General features: G+C 41.0%; 1 protein-coding gene across 1 annotated transcript in view; it reads left to right on the forward strand.

Moving 5' to 3' along the window:
• The window catches only part of TRPC5 (transient receptor potential cation channel subfamily C member 5), a 289,234-nt gene that overhangs the window by 215,623 nt on the left and 46,215 nt on the right, over positions 1 to 27,396 (forward strand). Inside the window, exons 6-9 of the mRNA XM_032250810.1 lie at positions 2,048 to 2,384; positions 3,718 to 3,857; positions 8,087 to 8,409; positions 19,733 to 19,928. Of these exons, the coding sequence (XP_032106701.1) occupies positions 2,048 to 2,384; positions 3,718 to 3,857; positions 8,087 to 8,409; positions 19,733 to 19,928 (996 nt within the window). The remainder of the gene's footprint in view (positions 1 to 2,047; positions 2,385 to 3,717; positions 3,858 to 8,086; positions 8,410 to 19,732; positions 19,929 to 27,396) is intronic.

A 27,396-nucleotide genomic window follows, 5' to 3' on the forward strand; every position in this document is an offset into this window, starting at 1 on the left:
CACACACACACACACACACACACACACACACACACACACACAAGGCATGCTGTTTTTCACCTGCATGCCTTAGTCATGTGATCCCTGCTGCTCTGGCTGTTTATTCTCTTTTCTTCTCTCCAACATGTAGCCAACTGTTGCACATCTTTTAATGCTCCAGTCAGGTGTCACCTACTCCAGAAAGCCTTTGCTGAGCAATCCAGATTTGTCCTTCCTTTGTGTTCCCATTATGCTGTGTTCATATCATTTTCAGTGTCCTTACTGTACACTTGTATAACTCTCCTTTTGTGCTTCTGTTTTCTTCAGTAGACTGTGAGAGCTCAGCAGTTCTTCCACTGCAAAGGTCTTGCTTTACTCTTTGACTTTTCTGTGTTTTCTTGGACTTCCTCTTCCCAGCCTTTGGCATAGGCTACTATGGCAAAAAAAGAGTAGAAAGAGAGTATAGGATTTTGTCTTTTTGTATATGAATGTGTGGAAAGGAAGTGTGAGGACATAATGGAGATCATGAACATATTTAGAGGAAATGAGATCACAGGATGAAAACATTTTAGAGCTTATTTTTGGCAGTTTCATACCAGTAATCTTTAGGAGAGGCTAGACCCCAAAATATATAATGGCTCAAACACAACAGAACTTTCTCTGTGATGTAACAGTCCAAAATAGGTATTCTTGTTCAGCAGGCTAGTTCTGCTAATATAGTTATTGAGGGATGGAGGCTGACAGAACCCCCTAGATCACACTGGGTTATCACATCCCAGTCAGTCAGAAAAGGAAAAGAACATGGAGGAGCATAGATGGGAGACATCTATAGGCCAGGCCTGGAAGTGCCACACAGCATTTCCAACAGTCAGAAATTAATCATGTGGCCACACCTCACTGCAAGGGAGACTGGGTAATGTAGTCCAGCTGTGTGCACAAGGAGAAGAATGGTTGTGGTGGGAAACCAGTGACCTTCACAGTTTATAAACCAACAGTAAAGTTGGACAAGTTTACCTTGGGTGTTGGGTAAACAATGGAAGAGGTTTATTTCCTTTGTACTAGTAAGCTAAATGATGCAGCTCTGTTTAACCTGTCCCATGGGAAGCTGGGGTAGTCAAACGTAGGCAGTATTTAAAATCACACTTGACAGTTGAGCTCCGTGTTGAGTCATTTAGCAGGAAGTAGCAGCTGGAGAATGATTTGCAATGCAGATGATTCCTTAATTATTAATCCCTGACACTTTGTAGATTGTCTTTGAGTAAAATCCCAGCTGCGTTAGTATACAATATCGTAATGCCAGCCCCCCAATATTTTTTCCTCTTTTGCATGTCTAGACTAGAGAGATTGTTAAATAGATGGCAAAGTAGCAACCTGATTCATTACAAGCTAACCAAGAGGTGCTCAAAATCAAGAAAAACAAAAACAAAATATAAAAGGGAACTCATTTTCATTTCAAACCCTAGCCACAGTCATGGGCTTATTCCCTACCGGTTTGTGTTTGCCCAAACAGAGTGCACATTAATGATGACCTCATGTAGACTAAGGGAATGAGCAGATGTCAATCAATTTGAAATGAAATGTCTCCATAATTCTCTGCCAAAAGGCATATCAGTTCCCAGGAGAGCTTGTAAAACAGCTACCCAGGCTCTACTCCCTCCTCGGTGCCCACCCCGGAGTCTCATTTAGTCAGTCTGTGGAAGGACCTGGGTATTTAGATTTTTTTAATGTTCCCTGGATGATTCTGATGTAAAATCAGGTTTGAGGAAACACAACTCTGACAGGGTGGGAGGGAGAATAGGAAGGCATGCCGAAGCACGAACCAGACAGAGTGATTTTGTTTTAATACATTAAAAAATAATGAACACTAAGGAAAATCTAGTTTCATAGTTTGACATGTAGAGCTGTCTCTGGGGTTAGATGCATTCACAGGAACCTAGAAAACAGGACTCTTCTGGGGATTGGCCATACAATCCCTTGCCAGAGCTGACTATAAACCAGGAGAGGTATTATGACAGTAGACTTTCTCCTGGACATTCCAGATGCCTAACTTGTTTTCTTCTTTTCCCAGTTTGTTGCTCAGCCCAATTGCCAACAGTTGCTTGCCACCCTGTGGTATGATGGCTTCCCTGGATGGCGGCGGAAACACTGGGTAGTCAAGCTTCTAACCTGCATGACCATTGGGTTCCTGTTTCCCATGCTGTCTATAGCCTACCTGATCTCACCCAGGAGCAACCTTGGGCTGTTCATCAAGAAACCCTTTATCAAGTTTATCTGCCACACAGCATCCTATTTGACTTTCCTCTTCATGCTTCTCTTGGCTTCTCAACACATTGTCAGGACAGACCTTCATGTACAGGGGCCTCCCCCAACGGTCGTGGAATGGATGATATTGCCTTGGGTTCTAGGTAAGTCAAAGGGACCAGGAGCTATAGCCAGATTGCCTGCTTGTATCCTGTTTAAAGGAAACTACTAGAACAGGCAGTCAGACTAGCTCTGAACTAGCGTACCCCCATTCCACCCCTATACAGTGTGGTAGTCCTCTGTTGGGAGTCTCAGAAATGTAGTTCCTTCTGTCCCAGGCCCTGGTCACTCAATATTTCCTGGTCCATGGTGAGACTGGCAGTACACCTAGGGCCTTCTTTTGCTAACCTAATATCTTCAAGGACAGAGAAGCTGTCTGTCAGTCTAGAGACAAAGCTAAGTTTCAGTCAGGACAAGCCTCAAGTAAGGTAGGCAGAGCAAGCGCTGAGCAATCTATTCAAATCCCCTTTTCCTATAACCAAGGGGCACATGAATCTGCTAATTTCTCAAGGCTACTCCACTCGACCCAATTCTTGTTCAGGGGTCTACATCCTATTTGGACACGGATTTCACAAACAAGGGGGAAACCAGGGAAATTCACACACATCATGGTAAAAGCAGCCCTACCAGTAGTCTCCAAGCATAATTACATTGCACTGGACTCTCCAACACACAGCCATCTTCTAAGTCCTTGCTACTCAAACTGTGGTCCCCAAACCAGCAATATCAGTACCACCTGGGAGATTGTTTGACACACAGAACCTCAGGTGCCACCCTGGATCTGAATTTTAACATGATCCTCATGTTCTCTAAAGTCTGAGAAAGTGCTACCCTAGACGACAGCCACACCTTTTACCATTTTCTTTACTCCGATGCTGAAGAAACATCCATATCGGTAAAATTTTATGAAACTTCTACACGATGAGAGATAAAAGAAAAAAATGAGTTATAAATTATTTTGGGCTCCATTTCCTAGCTTTAGCCCCAACATCTGGTAATTTGATCCACGATCAGCTTGATCACCTCAAAATTCATTGAGAAGTTTTCTTTCCTGAACCTAGTGGAAACTAAGGACTGTGGGATAATACTAATCTAATTAATTTATTGATGAAAATACTCCCATTCCAAAATGGAAAGAAAGTAGAATCAGGCACCCAAAATTGCAATAGCATTCCAGTAACTATAGCAAAAATGCTAAGAGTAGTACCCAGAAAAGTACAACACATTGGCATCTTCAGGAAAAGCCTACCAGGTTTGGCAAGCTCAAAACTGGGAGGTGGGGTAAGAAAGCAAGTGATTATTGTCTCTCAAGACTTCACTCTACTGAGGCCCCAATTCCTTCCTTATTTTCAGCCTTATTCATTTGAAGGGGGGATCCTTCTATGATGACCAGGGCCGATCCTATGTAGAAATAAACTGTTTGCCTCCATTATTCAGGTTTCATTTGGGGTGAGATTAAGGAAATGTGGGATGGTGGATTTACTGAATACATTCATGACTGGTGGAACCTGATGGATTTTGCAATGAACTCCCTCTACCTGGCAACTATTTCCTTGAAGATTGTGGCCTATGTCAAGGTAAATTGGAATGTCTGCCATTTTTCCTTCACAGTAATTTTGTCTACATTAAGCTTTTGCACTGAGAACATAAAGAGTTTCAAGAAAAAGTGGTGATGATGGCTCAATCCATGTGGGAAATTACCATATAAACAGACATTCTTTCAATGGTTTGTAAGCAGTGTCCACCTAAGCAAAGAAAGTGGAAAATTGGACAATTTGCAAGTGAATCATTAGCTTCTGAAACTTTTAGGATAAAAGAGTCTTCAGCTTTCAGTGTTTAAAACCTCTCTATGATGTCCTTGCCAACATAATGACCCAATGATGCTTGCATGCAGCCAGGGCAGAAAATGTCTCCAGGAGGAAAGGCTGACAATTCAGTCTCCAAGATTGTATAGTCAGTCATGTTTTTTGGCACTAATTTCCACATTAAGGAGTTTTAGAATGGAAATATGGCTGTTCCCCAAATCTCCAACAACTTCGTTTATTTTTATATCCCTAATATGCATACTGCATAAATTTTAAGACCTTGGAAGTTATGTAGAGCATGCATATTGAATGCAGTCATGAAGCATTTTTGAAAGGAGCCCAAGAGTAGACCCTATACATGTGGTGATCGTTTAACACATACTTACAACTTCCTTAAGAGAAAATGCTGGTGAGGAAAATGTTTGAGTCCCTGGTTAATGTGCCTGGGTGAAATCCATGTCATTCTGGCACTCTGCTGACTAAGTATCATTGTTAAGGAAAGGAAAATTTCTTCCTTTGGAAATGGTATTTATACACTGGAGAGACCATAAATTATCAATCTAGAAATTGGTGGGTTTTGTTTAAACAGGAAAGCTTAGAATACATGCTGAAGAAAAGGATTAACATTTGGGATATGAAAAATGTATTCGTAGATTCTCAACATTCGTTAATCACATAACCTGTCCGACTTTCCTGGAGGGGCTTCCAAAAAGTTAGATAGTTCTCCATCACAAAGTATAAGGAAAAATCTGCTCTATTAAGCTGGGTAAGTGCCCCTCAACTGGCAAACACTTTACTCAAAGGAGACCTTTGCCAAGAAGTTGAAGTCCTTCCCAAAAAAGAATTTGCAAAGCAAGACAGGCTATATGCAAAATTTGGATTTGCAATGAGAACTTATAAATGGGGATAATCAGATCTACCCATCCAAAGAAGTCTAGGCTGGATGACCTTCCCCAAGCAGGCTGAGTCAACTTCCATGGGGCAAAGCCCTAAGAACTGCTCCACAGGGTCCTTGAAACGTTTTGAATCACCATTGTACTGAAGCCATACAGAAGCACCAAGGATTGAGCTCGTCTTAAAAAAGATCCTTCATTTCACTAGAGTGCAAAATTAGTCAACAATATCCATTCCACGCCACATGATCTATAATGAGAACCAAAAGGCACATGCCAAAGTACAAAAAAGGAACAAAGATATATAAGATTGGCCCTTAGTCTCCCCAGACGATTCCACAAATGGAGAATAACCATTCTTTTGTTTTCTAGGATAGTACCACCTAGATCTATTCTACCACTGCCTCACTTCTATGTGTACTAATTAAATCTGGACTATGCTACCCACTGAGTTGTGACCTTTTCTTCAGTCAGTGCTTAGCTAAAAGCATAATAACACTCCCCTCAAATTCTTATTACTATTGAGTCCCCACATTAGGTTGTCCCTCTTCATATTTTGCTTTGGGGTTTGTAAATGCAATTCACATCCTTTGAAAGGCAAGGAGGCCAATTTTCTAATTGCATTCCATTTCAAAAGATGTAAGAAAAATCACTTGCCTCCAAGTATTATTAACCCAAGAGTCAGGAGACCTGAATTTAATTCCCACTCTGATACTCATGAGCGGGATTACCACAGGCAATCCTTCTACCTTTCTGAGCTGTAGATTCTGCCTGTTATAAATAAGCAGTAGATTAAACTAGATCAGTGGTGCTCAACCTTTTATAATTTTCCCATGGTAGCACGTCTTTAAGCAGAAACTCACAAAGTAATCCAATATATTAAAAAGCCCAAAGGACTGAGTTTGACTTGAGGAATGAGTCTTCTAAGTGTCCACTTTGGCTCCCACAGTAGCTGCTAGATGCCTCTGCTGAACTCTCAGGCTCTAAGGAATGCAGTTTAAAAACCACTGTGTTAGATCAGGGGTCAGAAAACTATGGTCTGTGGGCTAAACCTGGCCTGCTGCCATGTCCATATGGTTGCATATTGTCTAGGGCTCCTTTAGGATTACAAGGGAAACATTGAGTAGTTGTGATAGGAACCATAGAGCCCACAAACCCAAAAATATGTAATAGCTGGCTCTTGACAGAAGAAGTTTGCCAATCTCTATGCTAGATGAGCTCCATGTTTATTTGTTACACACACATGCTATATCTTTCTCCAAAGGGGCAAAGTATAGATTTACCATGAGAATCATCTTTCACACTTCTGAGTGTTCCACAAATTCAGGTTCACCATCACATGGGCAGCAGACATCTCTGAGGTTACAGTTCTGGATGTGGAGACAGAAAACCTCAAATTGTGAGCTATCCATGTTCCAGTTGATGATTTCTAGTTTTAAAACATAGGTCTGTTTTGCTATCAGCAAAGAGACTATCTTTCACATATACCTCAAACCACTAAAAGCTGATCTATCATCTGTGCTGTGATATCAACTATCATATAAGTAACATTTAATAGAAATAGTGCTAGACTGAGTGCCTGGAGACCTATGGTTTACTTCTTGCTGGCTCTGCCACCAACTTGCTGTGTGATCTTTAGCAAGTCACTCTGCCTCTCTGGATTTCCTCCATTTGTAAAACAGGCATAACCATTCCTACCCCTCACAGTAATGCAGTGAATGTTTGTTAGTGGAGGAAAAATGTAGAAATATAAGATTTGGCCAAGAGTACATAAAACTGATTGGCCACCTAAAAGTCTATCTGAAACAGAAGCACAAATGTGGCATGAATTCTCCAGGTTCCTCTGACAGTGAAGAATATTGGATACACAAAAGTGATTTTAATCGCACCAGTTTCCTGAGTTGTTGGAACCGAAGCACATTTTAGAAATGCTGACAATATAATTTGGCCCCCAATGCAACATTTTCTGAGGAAAGTTGTTTACATTTAGTCCTGAGAAATTGTGATATTTAAATGTGAGTTCAAGGCAATATGCTTCAAATTAAATTCTAGGCAAAACCTACTTCTGTCCTGGGAAGGTAATAAGTAATTCCTTGTATTTCCATAACATCTCCCCTTATGGAGTACACAGACTTTTGCATATGAATACAGAATCACAAATATGTGCAGTGGGTAGGAGGCATTATCCTCATTTTATGGTGAAATTAAAAGACACAGGCAGTTTTAATTGACAATGCCTAAGTTGGAGCTCAAATCTCACAATGAAGTCATCTTTCTATAAGGTTACTCCTAATGTGCCAGGGGCTAGAAACCAGGGATAAGTAACCAACGCAATAAATACTGATTCTTCCCCTCCTTCAACTCCCTGGTTCTTTATATGTGCTAAAGAAACATTCTAACTTATAGGGTTGTCAAATGAACTGTAAAATACATCCATACACCACTGTGTGGGACAGTACTAAATTCATTCATTACCTGAAAGGTTGGCATGCCATTTGCAATAGTGTAGAATACATTACAGTCTGCTAAAAATTCAGCAGAAAGCTCCAGTGAATGGCTCCCTAAGGATCCTCCATCAGTCCCAAAGTGCAGTCAGCAAGGGAATGAGAATGAACACCGCATACCGAGAAGGCTGCATCTACCCCTTGTCTTTCAGTAACAGCAGGTTGTCCATGGTGATCAGAATCCAATGAGGCATTGAGGAAGCGAATTTGATTTGAAATCTTTAGGAAGCAGTAAGATTTTTCCCCACTACCTTGGGCATATTAGTGTCTCTGTTTCAGTGACACTCCCCAACAATCTGGTAAACCCACAGTTAGAAAATGTCTGTTGATAAACCACAAGTGGTTGCTCCAAATGATTGTTCTAAAATTCATTCTTCTATATGTATATATTTGGATGGGAATGGGAGGAAGAGACTCGTTAGCATCACATATTAATTGGATGGGGCAAGAAAGACAAATAGTATCGTGTATGGGGTCTGTTGCACAATAAATGCTTGATGCATAATTACGGTGGCTTTGTTCGGGTATGGAAGGGAGGATAAAAGGGAAAGGTTTATAAATGTTCACTGTACCTCTCATCTTGTGCACTTGTTGTTTCTTTCAGTATAATGGTTCTCGTCCAAGGGAGGAATGGGAAATGTGGCACCCAACTCTGATTGCAGAAGCACTCTTCGCGATATCCAACATTTTAAGTTCGTTGCGTCTCATATCCCTGTTCACAGCCAACTCCCACTTAGGACCTCTGCAGATCTCTTTGGGACGCATGCTGCTTGATATCCTCAAATTCCTCTTTATCTACTGCCTGGTACTACTGGCTTTTGCCAATGGACTGAACCAGCTCTATTTCTATTATGAGACTAGAGCTATCGATGAGCCTAACAACTGCAAGGGGATCCGATGTGAGAAACAGAACAATGCCTTCTCCACGTAAGACAATCCCCTTTCCTTTTTTGCCATTTTCTGCCTTTTCCATTTTTGCCCTGTTTTCAGCCTACAGCTTCATTACTGCCACTTGACTGTGAAGGCAGCACTCACTGTGGATCCACCCAAAGGATCAGAGTGGAGGAATGTTCTTCTCTCGCTACAGGGTACTAGGAGAGGAAGTGAAGTTAGGTGAGGGAGGAAAGAAACAAGCACACACATGGGCTTCCAGGAAGTCATCTAAAGAGTTGGTTCTGAACTATGTTGGTAGCATTACATACTTTTAAAAGAATTAATTGGGGTGAGGTAGATAATTCCTCACTCAAAAATGTGGCATCCAGCAAGGTAATGAAACAGCAAAGTTATTCCTCTGAACAAGTGGCTACCAAAGCTAACTTAACTATTGTGATTCAAGGAAGGATCCAAAAATATCTTAATGCACCCACATTCATAGGTGTAATCTAGAGAGGGGATAGGCCGGAGGTAGGATCCACTCACCTGCTACATTAATTTAAGGGCCAAGTGGCATCCAGCACTAATTGGAAATGTCTTCTATTTCCACTCGGGACGCAAGAGATAACTCATCTGTCCACGAGTCCATGTGCCTCCAAACACATGGAATTCCTGTGCCTTTGCGTAGTACTGTCAAGACCTACTTCTCGGGGGACCTTCAAGCCTTCAGAATGGCTTTTATTTTCTGATAATCGATGCTATGGGAAACAGACAAAAGAAAACAAATAAGTGCATGTCAGGCTATTAGGAGCTGTGCTGGGCTGACCCTGAACTCGGTGTCCTTCACCTTGTCCATCTCCACCCCTAATTTTGGAGAGTGCAACTCATCACTGGTATTCACAGCAATGACCCCAAGGACGTACAATATTCTTAGTCATTAAACTAATATAGAATTTTTTCCTTATGACTCCATAAACCAACACAGTTCAGTGGACTTGAACATTGTAGAATTGTGCTCCATAACAAAGGCCAGAGAAAAAAAGGACTCTGTTGAATGTGATAGAGAGAAAAAAAAACAATGCTATTTAGCCGATTCCTGTTATTTGTCTCTAACACCATTTCCTAAAATGGATTCACACAAACCACATTTCAGTAGCATGCTAATAGACAGAAGAATGGAATCTGTGTTTAAACCTCCTGTGCTAGATCATTTTCCTTGTCTCCCTTTCCAACACTCAGGGCTAAATCTTGGGTGGGGAAACCACATTTGCGTGCAAGGAGAAGGGGTCCAAAATGTGTTGGCAAAGAGATAGTGCTATTTTGGTTAAGCCAACCAGGAGTGTATAACAGCAGCTTATTAGCTTGCTAGTGCCTTTTAACTAGGAAAGGCTTCCTCTCCTGCATTACTCCAGAGACAGAACTCACAGCAACCTGTTTTCAACATAAAGAGCAATTGTATAGTGGCTTGAGCACCAGGACACTGCATTTGTTCCCATCAAAGTGTTGAACAGAATAAATACATGAATCAGAAGTGCCTTCCAGGAGGTCAGGTCCCTGCCAATTATGCTTTCGTGTGTACTCTGCTGAGGAAGTTTATGAAGTGCTTCCTTGCAAGTTTGTAATAATTAGTAACACCCCTGTTGCCAACTGACACTTTGCTCCCATCACTTGCTTAGCAGGGACAATTGGCAAGAATGGGCACCTATCATATGCAAAATTATATGTTGGGATGTCAGATATAAAGAAACATTGTCATGCTGGGGACAAATCAGAAGTAATGTTACCTCAACTTTCCATCTATCAGTCGGAATTTTTTTCTCCATAGAAGGCTGACTCATATTTATGTTTTCTTTTAAATGCCTCAACTCAGGCATTCATTCATTCATTCATTCACTGAAACGGAGTCTTGCTCTGTTACCCAGGCTGGAATACAATGACGTGATCCCAGCTCAATGCAACCTCTGTCTCCCAGGTTCAAGTGATTCTTATGATTCCGCCTCCCAAGTAGCTGAGATTACAGGTGCCCACCACCACATCCAGCTAATTTTTGTATGTTTAGTTGAGATGGGGTTTTGCCACGTTGCCCAGGCTGGTCTCAAACTCCTGACCTCAGGAGATCCACCCATCTCAGCCTCCCAAAGTGCTGGAATTACAGGTCTGAGCCACTGCACTCAGCCTCAGGCATTTATAAACCTGTTAAAATACACGCTGCTCAGCCAGGAAGTCTGAAAGATTCTGCTTTTAGAGACGGGTATAGTTTGTTTATATATCTGGTAGAAAGTTTGGTAGCTGATTATTGTCATCCTTTTCCTTCTGATTCTCCAGAGATGCCATTGCTTTTCTTCCACATAAAAAGAAAAAAAAAAAAAAAAAAACAGATGAGGTGCGATGGAGAAATCCCATCTCTACTAAAAATACAAAATTAGCCGGGCGTGGTGGTATATGCCTATAATCCCAGCTACTCGGGAGGCTGAGGCAGGAGAATCGCTTGAACATGGGAGGTGGAAGCTGTGGTGAGCCGGGATCGCACCATTGCACTCTAGCCTGGGCAACAAGAGCAAAACTCCGTCTCAAAAAAACAACAAAAAAAGATAGAAGGAAAGAAGGAAGAAAGGAAGGAGGGAAGAGAGAGAAAAATAAATAAATAAATAAGAAAGAAAGAAAGAGAGACAGACAATAATCTTTTCTCCTTAGGCATGCAATTTAAGGGAAACTCATTGTCCTTGTTGACAACCACATGACCGTACTGCTAGGGGTTTGTGTTTGGTATTGCATACTGGGACTACCTGGCCTTCATCTGCTGTAGAGAAATAATTAGAACGACATTATCATTCTGAAGGCACAGGATTTGTGAGAGAAGAAAAGAAGCTAACTTGATCTAGCCCTCATCTCCTGATGCTTCCTGAATACATCTGGCTGTTTCATATGCTTGTCAAACACAGGATGTCTACAACTAAATTCCTTATCCCTTATCTCCATATTTTCACCTCCAACCTATATCCCCTTTAATTCCTCATCTCATTAAATGGCACCAGAGTCCTAGGAGTCATCTGGGACTCTTACCCCTTCCCTCATGAAACACGTCATCAAGTATGTCACTCAGCTCTATCAGTTCTATTTTCAAAATCTCTCTCTCTCTCTCTGTCACACACACACACACACACACACACACACACACACACACACTCACCCCACTGTCTTGGTTCAGGCCTAAATCATTTCTCCCAAGGACTGTAGCAACAGCCTCTTAACTGGTCTCTCTGCCTCCAATCTGGTCTTCTCTCGAAACAACCTCTCCCACCTGCTATGCAGAAGTTTCTTTCTAAGTACCTGTCACATCCTGGCCCCTGCTGGCTTTATGCCTGCCAGAATATCTGAATCTTCTCCGTAAAATCCTGCCTCTTTACCATAACACACAGGACTTTGCTAATCTGAATCTTGCCTCTCCAGTCTTTTACTGCTCTCCTTCTTAGTCAACATTATGCTGTTCTCCAACTACAGGAAAGTGTGTCAGCTCTTCAGACCTTTGTACATCACATGCCATTCCCTCTCAATGGAATGCCCATCCTCACCTAGTCAGCCTGGCAAGCTCTTACTCATCTTTCCTGCTGCTGCCAAAGTGCTACCTGCTCTAAAGCCTTTCGTACACATTCTAACCCCACTCTCGGCTGCAGGCTTCTTCTGTGTTTCCCATAGCATTCTAAACATATCTCCATTACATTACATAAACTGTTGTATTTCAAAACATTTGTGTGTCTCTCTCCCAACAGACTGAGACTCCTAGCCTAGTTAGCTTTGCATCTGCCATAGAGGGGCCTAAGACATAAAGGTGCTCCACATGGCTACTGAACAATTCAGTGAAAAGATGAAGACGGAGTTCAAAAGCAATCTGATCTTTTCAAGCTTTTTATTTAGAGATAATTTTAGTTACGTTGTAAGTGTAAGAAATACTAGAGAGAGAAACCTGTAAATCCTTCACCCATTTTTCCCAGGTATAACATCTTGCATAGTTGTAGTACACTATCACAATCAGGAAATCAACACTGGTAAAATCCAATGGCCTTATTCCGATTTCACCAGTTTTACATGCAAGCCATTTGCAACAACATACATGGGCCTAAGAGTAATCTTGTCTTTAATTGTAGATATTCTACTTCTGCTTCTGTCCACCCTGCCCGCAAGGATGACTGAAGTATCTGGCCAACTCTGTCACTCTGCTGACCCACTTTGAGCTTGCTTTCAGCAAAAACCCTTGGCCTTTCTCCTACTTTTCTCATCCTGAACTTGGCCACTTGGCCCAAGAGCAAAGCTTTACATTGATCCCTATATATTTCATCTCATTAGTTCTAGCCCCTTGCTCCAAGCTGTTGAAGTCTGAGTCTTTATTCTGTCATCCAGTTTATTGGCTTTCCCTCTAGTCTTGTGTCATGTGAAGATCTAAGAAATATGCCATCGATTCTTATACAAAGCATTGAAAAAAACTATCAGGCAGGCTTGGTATTCACTGGGTGGAATATTGGGCAAGTATTAAAATTATACACATGAAGACTCTGTATGTACATTAAAAACTATCTAAACCCAAAATGTGTAACTTTTAAAAAAACACAGAGATTAGGCTGGGCACTGTGGCTTATGCCTGTAATCTCAACAATTTGGGAGGCTGAAGTGAGCAGATCACTTGAGGTCTGGAGTTTGAGACCAGCTTGTCCAACATGAGAAAACCCCATCTCTACTAAAAATACAAAAATCAGTGGTGATATGTACCCGTAATCCCAGCTACTTGGGAGGCTGGGGCAGGAGAATCACTTAAACCTGGGAGGTGGAGATTGCAGTGAGCAGAGATGGCGCCATTGCACTCCAGCCTGAGCAACAGTGCAAGACTCCATCTCAAAAAAGCAAAGATATATGTATATAGATAAATAGATGGATTGATTATAGATAGATAGATTAATATATAGGTAGGTAGGTAGGTAGGTAGGTAGGTAGGTAGGTAGGTAGATAGATAGATAGGTAGATAGATAGATGATAGACTGATCCCAGGCTGGGCATGGTGGTTCACGCCTGTAATCTCAGTACCTTGGGAGGCCAAAGTGGGCAGATCACCTCAGATAAGGAGTTTGAGACCAGACTGGCCAATATAGCAAAATCCTGTCTCTACTAAAAATACAAAAATTAGCAGGGTGTGGCGGTGGGCACCTGTAATCCCAGCTACTGAGGAGGCTAGGGCAGGAGAATCACTTGAATCTAGGAGGCAGAGATTGCAGTGAGCTGAGATTGCACCATTGCACTCCAACCTGGGCATAGCAGAAAGATTCTGTCTCAAAAACAAACACCAGTGATTGTATAAACTATGATTGCAACTATGTACAATTAGATATGCAAATGAATCATAATCTATAAAGACAAAGGAATGTAAAATAACAAGGTGGAAGTTTTAATAATAATAATGAAAATAATTAATATTTACTGAGCACTAGGAACAGGCACTATTACAAATCAGCTTTTCATGAATCAACACATGCAATCCTCACTACCATGCTGTCAGGTAGACAGTGTTGTTATTACCCATTTTACAGATAGGGAAACTAGAGTACAATGCAGTTAAGCAGGCTGTCCCAAGTTGCATAGATGGTAAGTAGTAAAGACAGGATTTCAATCCAGGCATGCCAGCTACAGTCTGTACTTTTACCTAAGGATACAGGTGTGAGACTGGTTTTGCAAAGGTATGTAAGATTTGTTGTATAGAGTTGCAATAATCATGAATACACGAAAAGCTAAATTGGACAAAGCCATGACCTAGAAGGCCACTGTGACCTTTAAGGCTACTACTATTCATTCGCAGTTACTTCTACTTAATCTGTGAGAATTTCTCAACTCATCATTCAGCCACTATTTTCCTATCTTATTAACATGACTACACATATAGTCCCCATCAAATACTCTTCTTTTTGTTCTGGTCAGGTCATAAAGGTTCTTATTGGTTATCTCTGGCTTTTCCTCCTAATTTCAGTCCATATCCTTCCTGATGCTATTATCACAGGATGGTGCTACTTGTTTGTACTTTCTTTGGTTATGTGTTTCTCCTGTCACTTTTACAGATTCCTTCAAATAAACATTTCTTCAACAATTCCCATGTACCAGGCAATGAGGGTACTGAGGAAGATGGAATCTTTATCCTTAAGAAGGTCATAGTCTAATGGAGAACACAAACAATTATAATAGCTGCCACTATTAATGCTTACCATATACAAAGTACTTTAAAGTGCTGAGGACTTTATATGCAGTATCTTAGGTGATACAGTTATGAGGTTATGTGTGTGGGTTTCAGAGTCAAAACAGCTGGGAATAAATTCTACTTCTTGATACTTCCTGCCTGTGTGACCACACTACGCCTCAGTATCTCATCTGAAAAATAGAAGAACAACAGTTGCTACTTTATAGAGGTACAACCAAATATAATACAGTCAGCCCTTTATATCTATATATTTTGCATCCATGGATTCAACCAACCGTGGATCAAAAATATTTTTTAAAAAATGAATGGTTGCATCTTTTCTTCTTGTCATTATTCCCTAAATAATACAATATAGCAACTATTTACATGGCATTCACATTGTATTAGGTATCATAAGTAATCTAGAGATTATATAAAGTATATGGAATGGGCCAGGCACAGTGGCTCATGCCTGTAATTTCAAAACTTTGGGAGGCCAAAGCAGGAGGATCACTTGAGCCTAGGAGTTCAAGACCAGCGTGGGCAACATAGCAAGATGCCTGCCTCTCCAAAAACTTTTGAAAAAATTAGCTGGGTGTGGTGGTGCATGCCTGTAGTCCTACCTACTAAGGAGACTGAGGCAGGAGGGTCACTGGAGCCCAGCAGTTCAAAGCTGCAGCAAGCAATAATTGTGCCACCACACTCCAGTCTGAATCACAGAGATCTTTTCCTCTAAAAATAAATAAATAAATAAAAATAAACAATCAAAATAAACAAAGAAATAAATTTTTTATTCTCCCCCAAAAAAGTATACGGGAGAATATGTGCTTATGTTATACATAAATACTATGCCATTGTATATAAGGAACTTGAGCATCCATGGATTTGGATATCTGAAGGACGTCCTGGAACCAATCCTATGCAGATATTGAGGGACAACTGTATATGCAAAGCACTTAGCACAATGCTTGACATGTAGTAAGAGCACAATAAACATCAGCAATTACTATTTATCCTACAAAGAACCATTTTTGCGATGAGGAAAACTTGAAGTTGAAAGAGGCCATGTAACTTTCCCAACGTTATTTAATAAATGAAGGAGTCTAAAGTTTTCTCTCAGACACTCTCCTCTATTGCCTCTACAGTGTGATTTGTGCATTTATGAACAAGGCTTGGGTGCTATAGGAGCACAAAAGAGTAGCATCTAACCCAGCCTTGTAGGAAAGGAGTTGGGGCATGCTTCTAGAGGAGGAAGGGCTTCAGCTGAGCCTTAAACATCAAACAAGAATTAGACAGAAAAGGAGACCGGAAAGAAGTAGAAGCTAGAGGTTGGGGGCAGGGTGAGGGTATTCTATCCAGAGATAGGAGCTTGTCAAAGACATGGTGAAATGAGAAATAGCAGGTCCAGGGAACTGAGGAATGGGTAAGGATGACACCAAAGGACCACCTGTGTTGGGATTACAGCTCTTGCTCCATTTCTTCTATCAACATACAACTTGTGGAATACAGGATGATGTCACTGCTTTCTCCCAACAAGCCCTTATCTTTGAGTTCACCCTCCAGTTCATCTTTGCTGGTCTGAATTAGGTTCAGAGGGGTAAATCCTCTCCATATTCCTTCTACTTTTTGAAAGATTAATTCCTTATCTCAAAGATGAGACTTGCAGCAAATGTTCAGATGACTAAATTCCCATCTCTATTCTACTGTACCCCTCTTAGCTTTGTGATCTATTTGTGGATGGCTCCCAAAATGTGCAAGTTCTCTCTTAACCACCTGGTATGGATTTGTCTTCTGTGCATTTAATATCAAGTTTTCTTGAATATTCGTCTCTTCAGTCTATGCCCCTTCTTGAGCTAGAAACATATGGAACTTTGTTCCATATGTTGGTTTACTCTCTGCTAAATAAAAATGGACTAGTTGTTTTTTCTAAAATAATCCCCCTTTAAAATTAAAAAAAAAAATCCTTTGTTATTAAGATTCTAGGGTTTGTCAACAAGTCTTTCTATACCTGTGATGACTTTATTATAGACATAGCACCAAGTAATACACCGCCCCCACCACCAATGGTGGTCCCTTCCTTGTGTATTAAACTGAGTTTAGAAGCCACAGAGCCTCCAGCAGATGTCTCACCAGAATATTCTTTTCCACCTCACATGCCAGTCCCTCATTTTACCTGGGCATGCTTTGCAGCAGGCCAGCTTCTCCTTATGACTGGACCACACTGTAACATTTTGAGTACCATGTTGAGGATACTCTCACTACCAACCACCAAAATGGAGGAATGATCTTTCCTATCCCTCCCCCTTTTCTTCTCTTGAACAATTTTATCTATAGGGTCTCCCTAACTAGAACATCAGCACAGTTGAAGGGACATTTATTTATTTATTCATTAATTTATTGTTTATTATTTATTTATTTACTTATATATAAAGAGAAATAGGATCTAGCCCTGTCACTCAGGCTGGAGTACATGAGCATAGCTCACCACGACCTCAAATTCTTGGGCTCAAGCAATTCTCCTACCTCAGCCTCCCATGTAGCTGAGACTACAGGCACACACCACCATACCTGGCTTTTTTTTTTTTTTTTTGGTAGCTCTAGGGCTTTGTTATGTTATTCAGGCTGGTGTCAAACTGGTGGGTCTAAGTGATCCTCCCAACTTGGCCTCCCAAAGCTCTGGGATTATAGGCATGCCTGGCTGAGGGAAGATTTTAAATGCTCAGACTTTTACTTTTAGGGAATGTTTGTGTCACTCAATGGGACAACTAGCAGTAAACTCTATCCTCAACCATAAAACATTGCAATTTTAATTGTTGTACAGGTACAGGTGAAGGTAACATTATCTATGCAGGAAAAGCAACTAATTCAGTATGACCCTATCAATCAACATATTGATTACATAGTTGTTCTAGTTGTGGCCTTAGTGTCTGTCAGGCAATCAACAAACACTTATTGAATGCATTCTGTGTTCAAGGTCATTATACTTCCAGGGACTCTGGATCCTCAGAATGGCATTCCTACTCACTGCAGCTGCTTTTTAAAATTCTGAACTACAATCTGCCCTGGCTTCTGTTAACCAGCTGCTGTGCTAGCTGCTTGTGCTCTTTACTGCTGGCCTCCTGCCTGCCTGATTTCTGGTATCTAATAGACATCATCAGGTTTTTACTGTGCCCTCCTACCAGAGCCAGATTACTTAGCCCCATATCTTCCTCATTTTTCAACCCTCTGCCTGGCTGTGTGATGCCTTGTATTGCCTGGCCCTGACTCCTGAAAATTTTGATCCTGTGGTAGGTCTGACTTGCCATATTGTCTGGTTCTTGTGCCCTGGCCCCCGAACTCCAGACTCTCATCTTACTATTGATTCTCAAATGCTTCACCAGCTGGCATTTACTTTCACCAAACAAAAAACAAATTTCCTCCTGTTAGGCTAGTTCTCCCGCAGTGTGATGCTGAAAAGATCATGGAATTTATCTATGATAATCAGAGAAGAGCCACTTAACAAGTTGAGAAGGGCCATGTGCACATTACCCAGGCATCTCTTAAAAGGGCTCCCTGAGAGTCAGGCCAGTGCAAAGCACAGCCTTAATCAAAATGAACTAGCCCTTATTGTGCAGCCTACTGACAGCAAAATTATCAACGGGGTTGAAATCTCTACTTTAATCTATTGATAACAGTAATAGTAATAGTTTACATGTATTCATTCATTTATTCAATCAATGTCATTTAGTGCCATACATAGTAGCTGTATGGTATGTCTCTTCCTCCATAGACCTTACATTCTAGTGGAGAGGGAGAGAAAAATAAACATTTAAACCAAAAGTTACCTAATATAATTTTATGAAGTTTCAAGTGCTACAAAGAAAAGTAAACAAGACAATAGGATAGAGAATAACTGATAAAGATACATTAGGTAGAGCAACCAAGGGAAGCCTCTCTGAAGAAGTGACATTTGAGCTCAAACCTTGATGATAAGACGGCAGCCATGTAAAGATAAGGGGACAGATCACATTCAGACCGAGGGACTCCTTAAAACACTTCTCACTTACCTCTAAAATGAACTGAAGAACAAATCCCTAGGCCTCTCAAAATACATTGTGCTCATCAAGAACAACACATTTCAAACACATGGCAAAATGCATCCATTCTTAAAGTAGCATTTCTTATGTTCTGCATGGCTTCCATGGGCTTGGGCAATGGCTAATCTATGCCACACATGAGCTGGCTGCATTTTATTGCTATATTCAGATTTCTGAATATAAAACAAAAGAAACCCTAGACAACAAAAGCATAGCATAGCAGTTACATGTTTGGATGTGAAGACTAAGAGAGGAAATAATAATTTGAGAAGCCATGTAATGTAGACTAATATAGTGGTTTTGGAAAGGCAGACAGACCTAGATTTGAATTCTGGCTCAACAATTACTAGTAAGGTATCCTTGGGCAAGTCACTCAATCTCTGAATCTCTGTTTCCTCATCAGTAACAACATTTTATAAGGATCATAATGATAATGTATGCTTGTAAAAGTACTTAACATGCTTATAAGTTCTCAATAATAGTTGAGTTCTCAATAATAAAAGTCTCAATAATAGTTGCTTAATGTATCATTAACAATGATCTGTATAAAGTGTTAATTTGAGAATCCTCAAGCTCCTCCATGCAGTTTAGAGCTGTCTGGGTCCTGTGAGAGCCACAAAAGAAGTATCAGAAAAGGTAATTTGCTCTCATGTTCACTCAGCCAGCAAAGGCCAGAACTCAGATTCTAATCCAGTGCTATCTAACCCAAGCACCATATACTTAACCACTGCATTTATTGCCTCTTCATAATTAGAATGGTAAAAAATAACATGGTCTGAAGACAAAAGAGAAAGTTTGGTAGAGGAAGTAGCTCTTGAAATAAGCCTTGAAATTTTTTAGGCTATGCATAGACTGAGAAGAGGGAATGGTATTTCAGGTAGAAAAGCAAAGCATAAGACATAGAAGTGGAAACAAACAAATGGACATGGATGGTTAGCCTGTGTTAGGGAAGAGCCCAAAAAATGTGAGATCACCAGTCTATCTCTCACATATCTGGCAGCCCCTTCATTAAGCAGATCACTTTATGTTTTCTCTCTCTTTTCTTGCTCTTAGAGAATTAACTAACCTGCCCTTTGATCTTTTTTAGGCTCTTTGAGACTCTTCAGTCACTTTTCTGGTCTGTATTTGGCCTTTTAAATCTATATGTCACCAATGTGAAAGCCAGACACGAATTCACTGAGTTTGTAGGAGCTACCATGTTTGGAACGTACAACGTCATCTCCCTGGTAGTGCTGCTGAACATGCTGATTGCTATGATGAACAACTCCTACCAGCTTATTGCCGTGAGTAGCTTTGCTTTACAAGGGTGCCTACTTTGGTTTCAGGATGGGGTAACATTGGTATGGCCTCCATTAGAAGCTTAATAAAAGAGTTCGTCTGCTTCAATTAATTTACATTAGCTTTCCTAGTTGCTACGCTGAATTATTTATTTCCAATGCAATTCAGTTTGGACTCTTGGTCTATTGAATCTTGATCATGTAATATAAGTTATTTTAGTGAATAAGATTTCTAGCTACCTATTGAAAATATTTCTAAATCTCTGAATCCATTTTCTTGCCTTAGTGGAAAACTCAGGGTTCAAACATGATTTGGCTACAACGTGTCACCTCACTCATCTCCAGGGTTAATTCAGCTGATCTGGTTCCCTAGGCAAGAGCGCCCTATCTCCCTTTTCACTGCAAACATCTCCTTCTGAAAAGTAAGAATCCCACTGACAAGAATTGTCTTCTCAGAGAGAAACAGAGAAGGGAGGAGGTTACTTTTCTCCTATTTTAAAAATTAGAGATGGGGTCCTGATATGTTGTCCAGGCTGGTCTGAAACTCCTGGCTTCAAGTGATCCTCCCACCTCAGCCTCCCAAAGTGCTGGGATTATATGCAGGAGTCACTGCACCCATCCAGTAGCTATTTTTAATTGAATATATATAAGAAACTGTACCCCATTTATTCATGTATTATACTTTAAGTTCTGGGGTACATGGGCAGAATGTGTAGGTTTGTTACATAGGTACACATGTACCATGGTGGTTTGCTGCACCCATCAACTTGTCATCTATATTAGGCATTTCTCCTGTTATCCCTCCACTTGCCCCCCACACCCCACAACAGGCCCTGGTGTGTGATGTTCCCCTCCCTGTGCCCATGTGTTCTCATTGTTCAACTTCCACTTATGAATGAGAACATGTGGTGTGTGGTTTTCTGTTCTCGTGTCAGTTTGCTGAGAATGATGGTTTCAAGCTTCATCCATGTCCCTGCAAAGGACATGAACTCATCCTTTGTTATGGTTGCATAGTATTCCATGGTATATATGTGCCACATTTTCTTTATCCAGTCTATCATTGATGGGCATTTGGGTTGGTTCCAAGTCTTTGTTATTGTGAACAGTGCTGCAATAAACATAGGTGTGCATGTGTCTTTAGAGTAGAATGATTTATAATCCTTTGGGTACATGCCCAGTAGTGGGATTGCTGAGTCAAATGGTATTTCTGGTTCTAGCTCCTGGAGGGATTGCCACACTGTCTTCCACAATGGTTGAACTAATTTACACTTCCACCAACAGCGTTAAAGCATTCCTATTTCTCCACAACCTCTCCAAACATCTGTTGTTTCCTGACTTTTTAATGATTGCCATTCTAACTAGTGTGAGATAGTATCTCACTGCGGTTTTGACTGCATTTATCTAATGACCAGTGAGATAAGCTTTTTTTCATGTCTGTTGGCTGCATAAATGTTTTCTTTTGAGAAGTGTCTGTTCATATCCTTTGCCTACTTTTTGATGGGGTTGTTTTTTTCTTGTAAATTTGTTTAAGTTTTTGTAGGCACTCTTAAGTAGAGTCCATTGCTGAATTTTTTTTTCACCATCTTGTTACCATTTAGATCATCAGTGTTTATTACCCTAGACTAGACATGGTGAAGGTGTAGGATACGGGATCAATTCAGGCCTTGCCCTGGTTTTTCTGTCAAAGTAGATGTCTAACTTAACTTATTTTATTTTAATCTGTGTATAATTCCTAGAAATTGGGTTTTAGGAAAGGAGTCCTTATTACCTGAGATCTGATTTAGTCAGGTATTAGTAAATTTGAATGTTCAGTTTCTAGTATAATGCTAGATTACCCCCTCTGGGTCAGTCTGTTGCTGAAAGGTTTTGCTGTGGCAGAGAAAGCACAGAAAAAAAAGACCCAAGTCTTGTCTTCTTTTCTAGATGCTATGTATCAGATTTTTGTTTGCCACTGAGGAGTTGTTTAGCCTGTATAAAATAAGCTCAAATTATTTGTTACATAAACATATATATGTATGTATATGTGTGTGTAAATATACATATATACATACATATATATATATATATATATATATATGTACATGCACACACATTGTCCATGTCTTAAATATTATTGGTATTAGTGAATGTTTATGATCCATTTTCACTAAGGACAGAACCAACAAGGAATGGAGTAGGAGACTTTTGAGTTACATATTTGGGAGAAATTCCTAGCTATAAATGTCAATGAAATAAATATATTCTCACAGGTGGGTCTATAGAATTTCTGTTATTGGAGAGTTTAAAAAATTAGGATATAAAATTGTCTGCTAGGATAGTTTAGGTATTAAGCATTTAGGTGATAGGGAAGGGAGGGGATATCGTGGGGAAAAAAAAAGATTTGAAGTTGATAAACCAGGGACTGTGATCCTTGCTCTGTCATTTATAATTGTGTGCCTTTAGTAACTTACTTTCCCCTCTTGAGCCTCAGTCTCTTCGTCCAAAAAGTGAGGGTTTTGAAATCAATGGTTTTTAATAACATTTCCAGCTCTGACATCCTATGAGTCTGGGTGCCTACAGATTAACAGGATAGGCTCACAAGGTCCTTTCTGGCTCTGAAATCATGTTCTTCTATCGCATTTGAAATGAAATATAATTCAGTTCTATTCATTTATTCCCCCTCATTCAAACAACTAGGCCAAGAACTCTGAAATGACTTGTGTTCACTGCTAGTCTATCTCTTTGAGGGGGAGAGGGAGGCATAGAATCTCAGGAGTTGACTTTTTCATCCCATCTGCCTGGCATTCTATCCTTCACCTCTGCCAAAATGGCAATATTCATGCAAAGGCATAGTAGAAAAGGGAGAGATTTTCTTGTCACCTAATGTAGGGTTGTGGTCCTTCTCACTGAGCTCAGTGACAATTTCTAGGAAGGGTGAAATCACCACCAGCTCTCATCATCACCTAGTAAGTTTTGTTTTAATGCCACCTACGGCTGCACCCAAAGGAAACTTGTTGGCTTGGGAGGGAGCCAATGGTAGATGGCTTAAATGGGGTCTATGCCATCTCATAAATCTGAACTCATGGCCAACTATTCTGAATAATATCTTTGCTGTTTTTGGATATTATGGGAGTGTGTTTTTACCACTTGGAAATAGATTCAGTGGAATCCTGATACTGGACAACCTGACTCCAAAAATATCTGGATCTGCTTAATTGGTAAGGACCAGAAGGTAGATTTAATTTCATTTGCAACAGCTCTGCTTCAGTACTGAACACAATTTGTACAAGGTGCTTGATATAGGGGGAAAGGTTACAGAAAGGGAAACTGCTGAAGACAAATTTCTCCTATTTTAAAACATATCACAGGCTGATTCAGTCTAGGTAGGGACTGAGTTGTCAATATGCCTCACTGTGAATCTATTTTGTGTACATTCTAGGACAGTGCTCCAGAACACCAGGCAAAACCAATCCCTTGAAGGGTTAAGCTCTTTGTCAACGTTCCATGCAGGATTCAGAGCTGCTGGTAATGTGGACATACAGCTCTGTAGCAATTTGTATTTCCATGTCAGAGGAGGCTCCACCTCAGTAGTGTATAGAGTTATGCTTAAGATAAAGTGAAAAAGGAATCCTTCCAAGCCTATGCTCTGTGGTCCCAGCATCAGCAGGTGAAGCTGGTCATAGTGTATATTATTATTGTTATTAGCAATTAGCAGTGATTTACTTCTCCTTTTATTCTTATATCTCCCTCAATCTCCTGATTACTCTCAATGACAGTTTTTAAAATACATCTATCTTGTCACTGCTGTCACTGATGTATAGGCACAAACTCCATCAAGCAAGCTGCCCTTGGTGCCATTTTAATCAGATTCATCCATTAAAAAATATTAGGTGGAAGATATAAGATCAATCCCACAAAGTTCATTACCTTAGGCCCTATTCCTACCCCCTACCCCACCCACAATGGACATCTCTGTTGCCTGAGATTAGTCTTTCCAATTATAGTGCTCATAATCGTCTGTGATAAAGCCTCATTCAGTAAGTTAATAAGAACCCTTGGTTTCTTTGGCTGCTGTGGAGTATTTGTTCTAATGCTGAAAGTAAGTAAAAAGTACTTGCCTCACTGAACCACAGCTGCTGGATGGCTTGGGGAGAGTCCAGATATATATAATTGGTTGTCTCCCTTAGGGTGGCAGCATTTGGAGGCCCAGATGATTAATGGAGTCTCCCAGACATTGATGCAAATGAAGACATTCATCCAAACAAACCTGGTACCACAAGATAGCAGGAAAGACTAGAGAGGGCTGTTGCATACCATCTTAATGTCAAGAAGGGCAGGTGGTCTCCCTACCCACATCCAGTCATCTAGGACCAACCTCAGATTCTCAAAGCCGAGACTATCAAAGCAGAGACTCTCAAAGCAGCACTTCACACACTATACCATGATTTTTAACCCTCTAACCAGGACTGATAACCAGCTGCTATGCACTGATATGGCTACTCAACTGTTAAAATATTGAAATATTTCCATACCATTTGGTAAATAGCTACCTCTCCAGTTGTACCTCCTGGGACACACCCAGACCTCCCTACAATCCAGCAAGTAAGGGGCAACATCTGGAACAGCCAGTAGAATCTAGGACTCTGTTCCAGAACTATAACTGGCCTCCATTTGGATTTACTGGTTTCTTAAATAGTTTGAATATCACTACAGTAGGCAAAACCCTAAAATGCTCCCCCTAGGTTTCCCACTCTAATCATCAAGACTATGAATATGAAGAGATATCACACTTGTGATTACATTGTATTACATGGTGAAAGGGATTTTGCAGATGTAATTAAAGTTAGTATTCAGGGAGATTATCCAGGTAGGCCTAATCTAATCACATGAGTCTTAGAAGCAGAGTTTTCTCCAATTGGTAGCAGAAGGAAAAGCACACAGATCTTACATGCTAGCAGGTGAGAGAGAGCAAGAGGGAAGGAGGAAGAGATCCTTATAAAACCATCAGATCTCATGAGAACTCACTATCATGAGAGCAGCATGGGGGAACTGCTCCCATGATCTAATCACCTCCCAGGAGGCCCTTCTGCCAACATGTGGGGATTATAATTTGGATTAAAATTCAAGATGAGATTTTGGGTGGGGACACAGTCAAACCATATCATTCCATCCTGGCCCCTTCCAAATCTCAAGTCCTTACATTTTAAAATACAATCATGCCTTTCCAACAGTTCCCTAAAGTATTAACTAATTCCAGCATTAACCGAAGAGTCCAAGACCAAAGTTTCATCTGAGACAAGGCAAGTCCCTTCTGCCTATGAGCTCAAGTAACTAAACAAGATAGTTACTTCCTAGATACAATGAGGGTTCAGGAATTGTGTAAATACACCCATTCCAAATGGGAGAAATTGGCCAAAACAAAGGGGCTACAGGACTCATTCAAGTCCAAAATTCAATAGGGCAGTCATTAAACTTTAAAGTTTCAAAATGATCTCCTTTGACTCTGTGTCTCACATCCAGGTTACACTGATGCAAGTGGTGGGCTTCTATGGCCTTGGGCAGCTCCACCTCTGTGGCTTTGCAGGGTACAGCCCTCCATCCTGGCTGCTTTCACAGGCTGGTGTTGAGTGTCTGTGGCTTCTTCAGGTACATGGTACAAGCTGTCAGTGGATCTAACATTCTGGGGTCTGGAAGATGGTGACCCTATTCTCACAGCTCTACTAGGCAGTGCCCCAGTGGAGACTGTGTGTGGGGGCTCCCACCCCACATTTCCCTTCTGCACTGCCCTAGCAGAGGATCTCCATGAGGGGGCTTTGCCCCTGCAGCACACCACTGCCTGCACATCCAGGCATTTCCATGCATCATCTGAAATCTAGGTGGAAGTTCCCAAACCTCAGTTCTTGTCTTATGCCCACCCGCAGGACCAACGCCACATGGAAGCTGTCAAGGTTTGGGGCTTGTACCCTCTGAAGCCACAGCCCAAGCTGTACCTTGGCACCTTTTAGCCATGGCTAGAGTGGCTGGAAAATAGGGTACCATGTCCTTAGGTGGCACACAGCAGCAGGAGCCCTGGGCACAGCCCAGGAAACCATTTTTCCCTCCTAGGCCTTTGGGTCTGTGATGGGAGAGGCTTCTGTGAGGTCTCTGACATGCCCAGGAGACATTTTCCCCATTGCCCCATTATCTTGGTGATTAAGATTCGCCTCCTCATTGCTTATGCAAATTTCTGCAGCTGGCTTTAATTTCTCCCCAAAAAATAGATTTTTCTTTTCTATCACATTTTCGGGCTGCAAATTTTCCAAACTTTTATGCTCTGCTTCCTATTGAATGCTTTGCTGCTTATGAATTTCTTCCACTTGATATCCTAAATCATCTCTCTCAAGTTCAAAGTTCCACAGATCTCTAGGGCGGGGGCAAAATGCCACCAGTCTCTTTGCTAAAGTAAAGCAAGTGTTACCTTTATGCCCATTCCCAATAAGTTCCTCATCTCAGCCTGGACTTCATCATCCATATCACTATCAGCATTTTGGTCAAAGCCATTCAATATGTCTCTAGGAAGTTCCAAACTTTCCCACATCCTCTTGTCTTCTGAGCCCTCCAAGTCTTTAGGAAGTTCCCAAATTTCCCACATTTTCCTTTCTTCTTCTGAGCCCTCCAAACTGTTCCAACCTCTGCCCATTACCCAGTTCCAAAGCTGCTTCCACATTCTCAGGTATCTTTACAGGAGTGCCCCACTCCTGGTATGAATTTACTGTATTAGTCCATTCTCATGCTGCTGTGAAGAAATACCCAAGACTGGGTAATTTATAAGGAAAAGAGGTTTAATTGACTCAGGTTCCGCATAGCTGGGAGGCCTCAGGAAACTTACAATCATGGTAGAAGGCACCTCCTCGCAAGGCATCAGGAGAGAGAATGAGTGCCAACAGGAGAAATGCTAGATGCTTATAAAACCATCAGATCTCATGAGAACTCATTCACTATCATGAGAACAGCATGGGGCGGAACTGCCCCCATGATTTAATTGCCTCCCACTGGGTCTGGGTCCCTCCCATGACACATGGGGATTATGGGGATTATGATTCAATATGAGATTTGGGTGGGACACAGCCAAACCATATCAGTCAGCAATCTGAAACACAAGGAAGATTTGATGTGCATTGCTGGCTTGAATATGGAGTGAGGCAAGTAGTAAGAAATTCAGGCAGTGTGCAGGAGATGAAAGGGGTCACCAGCTCTCACTATAGAAATGAATTCTATAAACAACACAAATGAACTTGGAAGCAGATTCTTCTCCAGAGCCTCCCAATAAGAGCTCAGCCACATTGACCCCTTAACTTTAGCCTTGTGAAGGCCAGTATGACTGGAGTGGAGTAACCAAGAGAGAAGAGGGAAGTAGGAGATGGAGTCAGAGAGGTAATGGGAGTGAGTGACAGATAACATAGGGCCTCATGGACCATTGGAAAGATTTGGGCTTCTATTCTAAGCATGATAGGGA

Source organism: Sapajus apella, unplaced genomic scaffold (genome assembly GCF_009761245.1).
Source record: "Sapajus apella isolate SASKATOON/1434 unplaced genomic scaffold, GSC_monkey_1.0 scaffold73, whole genome shotgun sequence".
Lineage (NCBI taxonomy): Eukaryota > Metazoa > Chordata > Mammalia > Primates > Cebidae > Sapajus > Sapajus apella.